General features: G+C 49.2%; 1 protein-coding gene across 2 annotated transcripts in view; it reads left to right on the forward strand.

The window, feature by feature from the left end:
- Positions 1-13,859, forward strand: part of DLGAP4 (DLG associated protein 4) — a 97,052-nt gene that overhangs the window by 27,188 nt on the left and 56,005 nt on the right. For both annotated transcript variants that reach the window (XM_081148999.1, XM_081148998.1), the window contains 3 exons: positions 506-620; positions 3,367-3,417; positions 6,205-6,445. In XM_081148999.1, the coding sequence (XP_081005125.1) occupies positions 506-620; positions 3,367-3,417; positions 6,205-6,445 (407 nt within the window). The remainder of the gene's footprint in view (positions 1-505; positions 621-3,366; positions 3,418-6,204; positions 6,446-13,859) is intronic.

Raw genomic sequence — 13,859 nt, forward strand, 5'->3', positions numbered from 1 at the left:
ATGTGAGAAAGACTGAAGAGCAGGGGCCATGGAGAGAATTGGTGAGTCTTCAGGGGCTTGGTGGAGGCCACCTGGACATCGTGCCAAAACTGATGCCCTTTGGGTAGCCCTAGTCTGAGGTCAATGCTATGGGTCTTGGCTCCACCTCCTCTGTCCAGCCCCTGGAATTGCCCCAGACCTACAGGGGAGGAACCTGTAGAATCGAGCTGGTGTGGGCCACCTAGGTTTGAAATGGTCAAAAGCAAATGTGTGCTGCCACCGCATGACTGCAGTGGACATGACAGGTGAGGACCTCCTGTACCCTCTAGCCTCACAAGGCCTCCAAGCTCTAGGAGTACTCCCCTTGCTCATTGCCCCAGCACCACCACCATTACCAGGGCTGGCAGTGACTTCCATTTTTCCCTCTGCCATTGTATAACCTTGGCTAGCCTTTTCCTCTCTGAGCCTGAGTTTCTCAGGCTGAACAATGGGTGGGCTAGCCCTGTCTGCTCCCCATCCCCACCAGGAGCCTGGACCGCCTGGATTCTGTGGACATGCTGCTGCCCTCCAAGTGTCCGAGCTGGGAGGAAGACTACAACCCCATCAGCGACAGCCTCAATGACTCCAGCTGCATCAGCCAGGTGAGGGTGATGGGCAGCCAGAAGGTCAGTGTGCTTGGCAGAGCCCCAACTCCTACCCAGGAGGACAGACATCCAGGCCCAACCCCTGTAGAGTGGTCTGCGTTGTGCTTTTGTTTAGTCTTTGTTCTTGAAGCTACCTGTGTGTGTGTCTCTGCCCCACTGACTGTCCTGTGGCTGGAGAGCAGTTATAGGGCATGGCATTGCCTGACCTAAGCTGTGGGTCCTGAGGGAAGGCACACACCACAGCTGTAGACCCAGGAGTCCTGAGGATAGGGAACTGGAGACCTGGGTTGGGTCCCAGTCTTGTCACCAACAACAGAACCCAGAACAAGTCACCTCCTCCCAGAGCCTCTTTTCTGATTTACAATAGGAGGGTGATAATTCCTGTTTCAAAGGGTTGTGAGGAATCAATGAATTAATGAACATAAAGTGCTCAGCAAAAGGTAGCTACCTTTATGGCTCTTATTGTCATCTTGCTGTGTGACCTCACACAAGTTGCTTCTCCACTCTGGACTACTAATAGCAATGAGCATACTGTGCTGCACTTTTAATTCTCAGCTCCTTGAACCTTCACAGCCACCCCCAGAGGGGACATTATTATTCATATCCTCATTTCACAGATGAGGATACTGAGGCTCAGAGAGGTGAGGTCACACAGCTAGGAGGAGGCAAAGATGGGCAGAAATCCAGGGCTTTCAGACCCTGCTCTGGACCCCAGCCCCTGCAGGTACATAGTACTTTAGAGTTTGCAAAGGTGGAACTAGCCAAGACTTGAGAGCTCCCCCCATGGTGTGGATTTGGGGACAAGGCCCAGAGAGAGCAGACACCGGCCAGTAGTAGTCCAGCAAGGCAGTGAGGGCAGCCATGTGCAGACCCAGCCTTCTCTTTGGACAGGAACAGGCCCTAGGTTACACTGTGAGCAGTCCCATGGCCCAGGCTAAGGGACTCCTTAGAACCAGAAGGCTTTGGGCTCCCCCAACTCCTCTACACTCCATTATTCCTAGCCTGGCCAAGCCTTTCCTAGGCTCCCACCCTCAGCACTGTCATTCCCAGACTCCAAGGAGACTGACCTCAAGTGTGGGAAGGGGTGGAGCACCCCAGCCATGGGATCCTCTGCCACCCTCATCCAGGCCCCACCAATTCTCACCTGAACAGTTGTTCTGGTCTCCATGCCTGCCACCTCCAGTATGTTCTCAGAGAGAGCTTGTAAAAAACTTAAGTCAGGCCCTGGCCAGGTAGCTCACTTGGTTAAAATGTCATCGGCATATGCCAAGGATGTGGGTTTGATCCCCAGGGCACATTGAAGAGTCAACCAATGAATGTATCAATAAGTGGAACAACAAATCAGTGTTTCTCTCTCTCTCCACTCCTCTCTCATCTTTAATTTTTTTTTAAAAGAAAAGAAATATACAGTGAAAGACTAAAGTCAGATCATACCATGCCGCTGCTCCAAACCCTCCCATGGCTCCCACCTCACCCAAGTGAGAGTCTTTACTGGGACTCAAGAGGCCCTGCCTCCCTCTGGGACATAATCTCGACTTGCTCTGTCACACCCTGCTCCAGCCACACTGGCTTCCTCCCTGCTCCTTACACATCTGATTCCTGCCCCAGGTCGCTGCATTTGCTATTCCCTCTCCCAGGAGCACTCTTCTCTCAGATCTTTACGCAGCTGACTCTTCCCTGCATTTCAGGTCTTTGTTCAAATGTCACCTCCTCAGAGGGGCCTGCCCTGTCATGTAAAGGAGCCCCCAGGGCACTGTTCCCTCACCTTGCTTAATTTTCTTGGCAGCACTTATCATTATCTAGAATTACATTTGTTTGCTTATTTACTTAATGTCTGTTTTGCTCTTAAGACTGAGAGCTTCCTACAGGTGGGGCCCTTGCTGTCTTGTTCCCCAGTGTCCCCAGTATGTGGCACAGGGCACGTAGGTGTTTGGTGAATGGACAGCTTCCCTCCCTGTCTCTCCCATCCTATCATGTTCTCTCAGCTCTCAGTCTTCCTGACTCTGTTTTTCTCTTGCCTCCTTCACATTTTTCTCTGACTCTGTAGTGTATCTCATTTCCATGTTTCTCTTTGGGTCTGTCTTGTCTTTCTCTCTTACACCCATTTCCAACCCCTGCCTGGCCCTGGCACCTGGGACACTTTTGTCCTTTGGCTACACAAAAAGGCACAAGATCAGCCAGGCTGGGGGTCCTAACAGGTCTCTCCTATTATACCCTGCCTAGCCCCAGTTCTGTCCTAGCTCAGGGTCCTCTGAACCCCCAAACCTTCACCCCCAGAAGGTTGAGTGACCTAAGCCGCATATGTGGCCCCAAAGTGAGAGATGTGCCAACTCTAGCTGTGTCTCTGCGGCCTTGAATCCTGCCAGAAGGAGCCCTCCTCCTACCAGGCATTGGACTGTGCAGGCCCTGACCAAGGAAGAGAAGGCTCTGGGTTCTGTCCCTAGTCTATAGATCCTGGGGGCTGCCTGCCCAGGTAAGAGGCAGCAGACAGGGCATCCTGGGGCCAGACCAAGAGAAAGACATGTAAACAGCAGATTACAAGTCCTCAGCAATGCCCAGCCCCAGAAGTCGTGAACCTCCCATCCCTGGAGAAAGCCAAGTGAGACCTCCTAGCATCTGGGCCTCAGCCAGTCTGAGGAGGAGGTTGGACCAGCCAGCCACAAGTTATTTTGCAGCCTAGCCTGCACAACCAACCCCAGCCTCAGCCTTGGTCTTCCCATAACCCTCCCCTCTCTTTCTGCAGATTTTTGGACAGGCCTCCTTGATCCCCCAGTTGTTTGGCCATGAACAGCAGGTCAGTATGTTTGCCATTCTTTCCTATCTCAATCTCAGAATCCAGGGCTGGGTTTTAGGCCTGGCTTCTGAGTGGTCCAGCTCCCAGCCTGGGCAGGTATGGGCAGAGCCAGCGCCAGGAAAACCACCTCCAATGAAGGTGGAGTCTAGGCTCATGTTGATGCCCTGACCTTCCACTCCCTGGCCCTATTGCTTCACCTCTCTATACCTCAGTGTCCTCTTCCCAAAAATAGGAAAGAATGAGTGAGGTTCTACGAATGGGGTAAGAAATAACCCCAGGATAAGGGAAAGCATTCCCTGGGAGTCTTCTGGCTCCCTCCCTCCTTGCCTCCCCCAAAGCTGGGGAAAAACCTGGGCAGACTTTTATTTGGACAGGCTAGGGGCTGGTGGTATTGGCCTCCAGATCCCAGCCCCCAAGTCCCCTGACTTCTCCTTTTGGGGCCTTTAAATATGTTGGAGTGTAGGGACTTTCCAAATGCAGATACTTCTCAATTTTACAAAAGTCGATGGAGGTGGGTCCAGTTCTGGCACTGTCTGGCTGCCCCCCTCTTATGCACACTCATCCTGCCCCTGGAATGGCCTTCTTCTCTCTCCCAGGTTCCAGCTCTAAGACCAGAAAGTAGAGCAGGAAAGGTGCTCTGAGCTCAACCCCTCATGTGGCCAGGAGTATGCAGGGACTTGTCTAAGGCCACATGTCCTACAGGGGCAAAACTAACTAGGACTGGCCCCACATTTCCTGATGCCAGATGTGAATGCCTTATGTGCCTCCCACCTCCATGTCACAGTGCCTCTTGAACACGTTATTCCTTCTGGCCTTTGGGGAGTCCACAGTGGGCTAGACAACCCCCAGGGAAGTTCCCTGCACACAGTGTGTCCTCAGTGATACACATGCCACCAGAGCTTGTGAGCATCTTAACCAACATTTACAAATCTTTGCACTCACCCAACAGAGCTGCCTATAATGCTAGGTACAGGTTAGCAGATGCTTACTCTCCCAGACACTATTCTAAATTTGTCATATGAATTATCTCACTTAATCTTGACAACAATCCTATAAAATTGGGTCACTTGATCTTAGCAAAAAGGCTGAGAAGTGATACTAGCCCCCATTGTATAGATGGGAAAACTGAGGCACAGAGCAGTTAAATGACTTGCCCACATTCACTGTGAGGAAATGATGAACCAAGGATTGAAACCCTGGCAGTCTAGTTCCACATCTGTGCCGTTACTGTGTCATCCCAAAGCAAGACCTCATTGCCCTTGGCAGCCTCAAGGGCCTGTCAGTGTACTTCAGGTGGCAGCTTTGGAAGATAAACACCTATCTCTTTAATATCCCCTCCAAGTGCATTTTGAATATGCTGCACTGTCTTTTACTTTATCAGCACTGTCTGATAGAACTTTTTGCAATGACAGAAATGTTCTGTAATCTATGCTGTCCAATAAAGGTAGCATAAGCAAGTGAAATGTGAGTAAGGAAATGAATTTTTTATTCAATTTTAATTAATTTATACCTAAATAGCCACATGGTTAGTTACTACTATATTGGACAGCACAGATTTAGACCTTTCCAAACATATGCTCCAAATTGGGTGATGTTATTTGACTTGATGCAGTGTCAGACAAGTACACAGGCATTTCATTTCATTTAGGTGAAGAAACACTCACCCAGAGGATAGTGATAGCCTGAGGTCACACAGCCTGGTCCAGAGCAGAGCTGGCCCAGGCCCAGCTCCATCTTTTCTTCTATATGGTGCTCAGTCAACCTCTGCCCATGTAGGCCCCAGGCCTCCCCCAGGACCTCCACCCAGTGTCCCTTTTTGGCCAGCTGACTCCTCAGCTTATATTCTGTGACTCCCAGTTACCAACATGGCCCAAAACATGTGTCAGACAGACCCTTCCAGAACCCTTGGAGAGTATATGTATGGCGAGGCCCCTCTATGCTCACACCTCCAGCTGCAGATTGGTAGGATCTTCATTGGTCATCTCTGGAGGAACACTTAGAAGCCATCTAGATGAGATTGAATTAGATGTGAGATGGCAAGTAGCAACCATGCTGTTATTCTCCATACTGCCCATGGCAGGCATCACTAATCAATCCTCACTGCACTGCCCTCATCCAGTCTTATGCTCTCTCACCACACCATTGCATCAGCTTCCTTTCTGGCCTCTACCTCCATTCTAGACGCCTCCCCAGTCTACACTCTGTATACCAGGGCTAGATTAATCTTCCTTGAATATACATTTGGAGTGTTTGATTCTGCCACTTACTGGGTACCCCTGCTAAGTGTCTTCCCCTCACTGCATGTGGTGTGAATTATCTCATTTAATCTTGGCAATAATCCTGTAAAATTTGGTCTATAGCTCCTATTTTATAGATGGTAGATATCTATAAATTGTAAGACAGTAAATATCTAGCACACCTATTGGAGCCCCCCATTCCAACATTCCAGGCGGACATTACTAATTGATTATAGCCTTTTCCCCCTACTAAATTCATATGTGACCTCAAAATCCATCAGTGTGGACACACAGATATAATCTAGTTAATATCCTAGAAACTGTCCTTAATAGTTTCTTCTCCATTGTAGAGATGAGAAGTGAGGCCCAGAGAGGTGAGAGGGGCTGTATATTTCCAAGGGCTCCCTCCGCTCATTCCATTCTGAGTGAGATGGGAGGGGTAGGGAAAGGTGGGCTGAACTGACAGCCCTGCAGCTGAGCCGACCACGAAGCTGCCCGTCCCTCTAGAATGGACAGAGCTGGCCCCTGACGCCTGCCTTTGCCTGGACAGGTGCGGGAGGCGGATCTGAGCGACCAGTATGAGGCGGCCTGCGAGTCAGCCTGCAGCGAAGCAGAGTCGGCAGCGGCCGAGGCGCTTGACTTGCCGCTGCCGAGCTACTTCCGCTCCCGCAGCCACAGCTACCTGCGCGCCATCCAGGCGGGCTGCTCGCAGGAAGAGGACAGTGTCTCCCTGCAGTCCCTTTCCCCACCGCCCAGCACCAGTAGCCTCAGCAACAGTCGCACGCTTCCGAGTGAGTACCGCGTTTAGGGGAGGGGTTTGGTTTTGTTTCGGGGAGGGGCAGCCGGCGGAAAATGATGGGGGAGAGATTCGTGGTGGGCTGGCCAGGATTGGAGAGACGGTTAGAGGCAAAAGCAGGAGGCCTTGGGGCTGAACTACCCACCAGTTGGCGAACGGGTGCTCAGGTGGGGGTCACAGAGGCAGATTCCAGCACTGGTGACCGGCGAGAGGGTTGGAGAAGGCTCTTGCTTGTGGGATAGTGCTTGGTTGCCCCTGGCTGCCCAGACCCTGGCGCAGAGCAGCCACCTACTGGTGAGCTGGGCTCACTGCTGCTCTACCTACCTGTTTGGATTAATTCAGTAGGCAAACCTGTGGGGAGGGCAAGAACCTCCAGGGAAGGCAGAGCCTTCTGGAAGAGAATGGGATCTGCATTGGGCCTTCTCAAAATGAGTGAGTTTGCAGATTTCTTTCATAGTCACACTGAGGGACAAACTACCCTTTCTATACTTGTTCTAAATGCTCTGAAGGTAACCCATAGAGGATCAGACAAAAAAAGAGAACCTGTGTCACAGAGCAAGCCATAAAAATAAACAAAATCAGACCAAGAGAAATCTTAGCACAATGTCTGCTTTAGTAGAGAGAGAGAGAGCGCGCTCTTTGAGCTTACTCTGGCTAGCTGGTTCTCCTCCCGGAGCCTCAGTTTCCCCATCTATAAATAAATTGGGTCATAAGCCAGACCCCAGGGGGCTCTTGAGGAGATGAAATTACGACTGAGTGTAGGAAGTGTTTATCAGGGCCTTGCACACAGTAGGAACTGACAAGTGGTAGCTGTTACCACTGATTTCAGACTTGACTCTGAGCTTCCTAACAATTCAACAGTTAGGGTTGAATTGTTGTCAAAAGGTAGACAGCTGTTTCAAGTACTCAATTGGTATTTGATGTTCATAAATGAACCTGAATCCTGTGGATAGTCTATACACAGGAAACCAGCTTGTTGACTGAGTGAACTGGTCTTTGCAGGGGGCAGAGTAAGAATCCACTTTATTCCCCTATTACCTTGGTGATATACGGGCAGATCCTTGAGCTTTTCTAGTCACTTTTAGACCTTAAGGAACAGTCTCATTTTCAGGTATGAGTTTAGTCTGCTCTCATTTCAAACTTCAGTCTTGTCTATCTCAGCACCTCATACACCTGTAGCTGGGCATGGTGGTGTCTTCTCTGTTCCTTGTTGTCCAGTGGCTGTTTCTGTTCCCTCCATAGGAAGGGGAGGTGGCTAGTGCAGATGTTGTCTGGCATTGGGACTTTCTGTATGACAGATGCCACATGCTGCCTCTTTCTTCTAGATGGTGCTTTTGAAGTTTCTCCTATCCTGCAGGGCCCACATGGTGCCTTCTTTCTCAGCATGAGCAATCTCCCTCTGGCCCACTGCTTCTTATCCCTCCTCAGCTTCTGCATCCAGTGGTCCCCTCTTTCCCACTCAGCCTCTTTTTGGGAGGGGCCCTAACCTTGACAGGCAGCCATCTTGGGCAGAATTCTCTGAAGACAAACTCCAGCCATACTTTCTTCCTTGGCTCCCGCATGTCTCACATGAAATGAGGCCTTGGCCTTGCGGCACTATGAAAGGATGGGTCGGTCTGCTACAGCCTTCCTTCTAGACCTGCTGTCACACACAGGTAGCCCTGCCAGCCTCTCCATTTTAGAGGTCTCTAAGCAGGTATTGAGGCCCAGGTTCTATGGCCTCCAAATCCAGGGGATCCCTGTCAGGCTCTTCCAGGTAGTCCTCTATAGTCCCATAGGAGCCATGGGTAAAGGATTAAATTTCCCACATCATCAGGCCCATGAGAAGTTCTGTAAGTTCAAAGTGGGCCTGGGGGGACATATAGCACCCCAACAATTTTCTTCAAATAAACTTTCACTCACTAATCTCCCCCAACCCCAATCACTCATTAATAACCTGAAGATGGATGATGGGCTACATGTCCCAGAACTGTTTGGGTTCCTGCATTGGTTAGCTATTACTAGAGTAGTACTACATAACAAAACCACAAAATCAGTGTGATATAACAGTTAACATTTATTTCTTGCTCCCAAGTTTGTGAATCAGCTGGGACAGCTCTGCTTCTTGGGCCGAAGGGTCCTCCCAGGATCAGTGGCCTACCCAGGGCATGTTCTCATGGTGATGGTGGAAACACCAGAGAGCAAGCCTAACTTCACAAGCACATTTCAAGACCCCTGTTTGCATAATATCTGCTAAAATCCTGTTAGCTAAAGTAAGTCATATGACGGAGTTCAAAGACAAGGGCTAGAGAAGTACCCTCCCACTTTTGTGTCAGAAACTGTATTTATATAGCAAAAGGTTTAGATTCAGGGAGGAGTGAAGAATCAGGGTCAGTGATTCAATCTACTACAGTCCACTCTCCTTTGGCCATATTGACTTAGAAAATAGTCTTATCCTCAAGACCCCCCCTCACAAAGTTTCATCCGATCATAACATCAAGATCTCATGACCTCTGTCAGGTCTGGATGGGACTCCTCTTGATCGAGTGACCTAAAATCTAAGGAGAAACTTGTCCACCTCCCAACTCCCCATGCAGTTTCTGTATCCAGTGGTCCTCTCAGCATACATTGGTGAAATAGGGACAAGATAACTGCAATTCACACTCCTGTTCAGAAAGAGGGAAAAGAAATTCAGGGACTTACTTATCCATGGCAGTTCTGAAGTCCTTCTGGGCAGATGTTAGATGAATACTCTAGAATAGGAAATTTCTCTTGATTAGCCCAAGAGAAATTTACCACCTGGGGTTGACTCAACAATCCATTGTTCTCCAAAGCTCTTGGCTCTGCTCTCTGAAAGCTCTTCCTTTTCTATTTACCTTTTTGGCCACTTCTGAAGAGAACATTGAAGAACGTGCCCTTTGGGCAGCTGAACAACTTCCTTAGTCTACTTTCTCCCTGAAGAGAGTTAGGGAACCAGATGCCTTTTTACATCTTGAATGGTCTCAGTCCCTTCTGCCTGAGCTGATCATAGTTTTGGCCATGCACCTACCTCAGACACTTTATGGGTTTCCTATGTATTTGATTCCACTTAACTCCATATGCCAAAACCCACAGTTATTTTTGAGTCATGCCAGTCTCTCTAGATTCAATTATGACTACTTTGGGTACATCAGGCTTCCGTGGGGGCCAAGCCCTTTAAACTTTTTGGAAGCCCTTTTAAGCAGCTGAGAGCATCTACTAGATAGTACCTTATTATTTTAGAGTATTAATAAAAGATGTTACAATGACACCTTGATTTGATCTAGTCACATGCTGTATCTTAACTGGCCATCACCTTGGTTTGATCTTTGTCCTTTGTCCTTGGTTTGATTTGTATCTTAATTTGAGAATGATTTACTAACAGGAGAGGCTGGAGTTGACAGATTTCTTTTCCAACTCAACAAGTTCTGGGACTTCTGTATCCCCTCTAAACACTCTCTACCCTATGACACTCCCTATTTCTTTTATGAATTTTCTTTCTTGTAAGTCTTTGTCCAATGCACCCGAAGGAGCTGGCTTTTGCTTTCAACATTTTGCCTGGAAACTCTCTTGCCCAAATCCATGCACTCTCTTCAAGTTATTATAGAGTGGCAGTTTTACCAAGTGTTTCATCTCTACGTGATATGGGTTACCTTTTTTCAAGCCTACTGTAACATTTTACCTACTGTTCGCCACTTGGTCCCAGAGCCAATGCTACATATTTTTGTTGCTAACACACCCCACTCCTGGTACCAGTTTCTGTATCTGTCAGCTATTATCACAATAATGCTGTGTAACGAACAAGCACATTATTTCAGTGGCACACAATAATACATATTTGTTCTCATTCACGAGTGTCCTACCTCCTCCTCCTGGAACCAAAGGGTGCTCCTGGAATCACTCCCCTAGCCAGAGCATGATCTTCTCATGTTGGCGGCAGAAGTATAAAAGGGCAAACCCCACTTTGCAAGCACATCTCAAGTCTCTTTCACATCTGCTCATATTTGGTTCGTAAAAGTAACTCATATGAGTCCAAGGCCAAGGTCCAGGGAACTACACTCCAGCTTTTGTGGGAGAAGCTGCAGTTATATAGCAAAGGGCATGAATTCAGGAAAGGATTGGGAATCGAGGGCAAAATTTTAATCAGTCACAGCCCACCCCCTCAGCACAGCCTGCATGGATGATTCAGCATCTGTGGAGCTTCAATTATTCTTAATTAGGGCCTTAGCCTAAACCAAAACACTCAAGAAAGTATCATGTAGCAACATCTTACACCCACCTAGACAGGTGTGCACATATGCACCTATTTACAGACATATATAAAGTTTTGCATCCTTAGACCAATGTATGATATGAAAACATACATAAAAACACATGCAGTGATATTCTCATATGTAAACATAATCTCTACATATCTCTACATACACTGGCACACACACACACTCACCTATATGTGTGTCTCCAAGGCTCATGCCACCTCACTTATAAGGACATCATGCCCCTAGCAGATTTGAGCCACCAAAAATTTCACTGCCATGTTTCCCTGGTCAGCCCTCCCTCCTGGTCTCCACAGTGGCTCCTCTCTCCTCCACCCTCCAATCTCCTCATGCTCATTAAAACTCATCTACTTCATAGGGAAAACCAAAGCCACTGACTTCAGATCTGTGCCCAGAGTTGCAGCTGCTTCATACAGTACCTTTGTGTGCTGGGTTAGGAAAGGGTGCCCACCACCAGACACTTAACTGCCATCTCTTGAAAAATTATCATGATGTACAATTTTTGTTAGAATAAGATTCTTTACTTCCATCTTCCAGACATTTATCATAGTAAGTATATAATTCAATTATGTCTTTATTGTGAATTGCATGCCCCCTTATATGTGGCATCCTTAATCAGTGTAAAACTTGCACAGTCCTGCCCATAATCACCTCTCTCCATATAAAAACACACAGGCACACAGGCACATCCTCATTCAGCCACTGTCTTCCTTCAGGGGTCACACTGCTCAGAAGGCTGCCCCCTTTCCTTAGCATCTGTCTCCAAGGAGTGAGCAGCCTGGGCACCACCACCACCACCACTTAGGGCTGTCTGAGTCCCTAGTTGCTGAAGGGCATGAAAGCTCTTTGTCACTTTCCCGTGGGCACGTATGAAGGCAGGCAGGTAGATGAGGGGCGGGGTGGTGGTGATGGTGGTGGTATTGAGACAGTGAGAGCCGGGGAGAGGTGGACCCCTTGGGAGAGGCCATGGGCAGAGCATGGAGTGCCCACTCACCCACCCACCCACTCAGAGCAGGCCAGCTTCCCAGCTGCCAATGCCACTGCCACCCCCTCTTTCCCTCCCCCTTTCTGACCTAGATTCCACATTCCAAAAATAGCTCTGGCAGGTGACTGGCAGGCTGGGTCAGCTCCAGCTGGGATAGCTGGGGAAGCAGCAGCTTGGCTGCATATACATGCCCCTCCCCAGGCAAAGAACCTACCTGGGAGAAGCCACAGGGGTGCCATCACCCCTCTGCCTTATCCTGCCTCCTCTCCCCCCCCCCCTCTCGCCTCTGAGAAAGAAGAACAAAGAAAACCCTCCCTCCCACTCCTCCCCTTCTCACCAGCCCACCTCCCCTCATGGCTCCTTCTCCTCTCCTCCCTCCCTTTCTGCAGCCCTTTTTTCTGGCTCCCTCCCGTCCCTCTCCCCACCTCCCTCCCCACCGTCTCAGATCCGTTTCTCCCTGCACCCTCTCTCCCTTTCTTCCCTCTGAGATTTAGTTAAGCAGTTTCTGGTCCTCCTCTTTCCCCAGCCTCCCTTTGTGTGTCTCCCACTCCCGCTGAATCACAAGGGAGGCTGTGACATCACCCCAAACGTGGTGGTGGTAGGCTGCTGGGTGGTGCCCCCTGCCCCTGCCAACTGCATTCTCTGCCCCTGCACATGTGTACACTTGTGTACACACACACAGGTATACACACTAGGGGTCACTTACTGGCAGCGCTTGAGGCTCTAGGCTGAGCTGGGAAACACCCTTGCTCAGGGGCTGTGAGTTCTAGTTTTAGCTCTGCTGTGTCACTCTGGGCGGGCCCAGCCCCTCCCTTTGCCTCAGATTCTCCTTCTATGCTGTGGAGCCTGGGCTTGGGGATCCTTGAATACCTCCTGTCCCAGTCACAGAATGTTCTTTCCCCCCTTCTTTGTCCCTCTCCCCTCCTCTGGAACTCTCCCAGTTTCTTCTCTGATTCACTCCCCCTCCATAGACAGGAAGGGAGGCTAGCAAAATTCCAGGAAGCAGTTAACCCTCCAGTCAGCCTTGTCTTCCAGTCCTCCGCCAGATCCACCCTCCACAGCCTCTGTTCATTATACCACAGGCTCCTGTCCAACTGGACACTCCACCTGCCAGAGTGTCAGGGTTAAGAGGAACCTCAAAGACCATCATGTCCAGAAATGCAAATAGACTTCAACTCGTGTCATCTCTGATCCCTGGATATCAGGACTGAGATTTAGTTAAGCAGAGAAGTGTGCCACCATCAATTAGTGATGTTTGCCGTGACCAGGATAGTTGCTCATATCTTATATTCCTGATTGCACTGAGTTAACCTCTCACACACACATGCACATACACATTTACTGATATTTTACAAAGAAACTGCAGCCTAGAAAAGCTAAGTGTCAAGACAAGGTCACCCAGTTAGTAGATCAAGCAGCTGTTTTCCACTTGAGTCTGCCTGACTAGAGTTTGCCATTATCCCGTGTGTTGGGGAGCCACCCAAGGTCCTGGTAAAAAGGTACAGTATGGTCACAGAGTTTCAGGGAGAATTATCTGGCAACATGGGAAGAATGGATTAGAGGCTGGTACAGTGGTCCAGGCAAGGACAGTGAGGCCTGGGCAGGGCCACAAGGGTCTGAGAGTAATGGAAAGATCCTGGAGGCCTTCCTAGAGTACACAGTGAGGAGTTACAATCCCCTACTGCTGAAATAGGCACTCTCCACAGAGGGCACTAGGCAGAAGGCATCTTCCTTCCTGGCTCCACCAGTCCTTGGACATGATGGTCCTGGTTGAGTGACTACTGTATGCTCAGTGCATGGATCATTACTCTTCTAACTCCCATTTTTAGGCAGACCCATTGAGCCTTCTGGCAGAAGTAGTGATTGAATTTGAGGACTGGTGGGCAGGCCAGGAACCCCAGGATTGAGATTCTTGAACAAGACAGAGGCATTCCTTACACTTTCAGGGGTAGAAAAATCACCTCAAAGGAGGAGAGACTAAAGTACCCCGTGGTGTTGTAGTTAAGGACATGACCCTTGCAATCAGAACAGCCCTTTCATTGAATAGGTATTAATTGATCACCTGCAATAGGCCAAGCCGTGCTCCAGGCACCGGACACATCAATAAACAAAACAGAAACTCCTGCCTTCGTGGAGAGTACGTGAGGTGT

The sequence above is a fragment of the Miniopterus schreibersii genome, assembly GCF_964146895.1.
Source record: "Miniopterus schreibersii genome assembly, chromosome: 10".
NCBI classification, from domain to species: domain Eukaryota; kingdom Metazoa; phylum Chordata; class Mammalia; order Chiroptera; family Miniopteridae; genus Miniopterus; species Miniopterus schreibersii.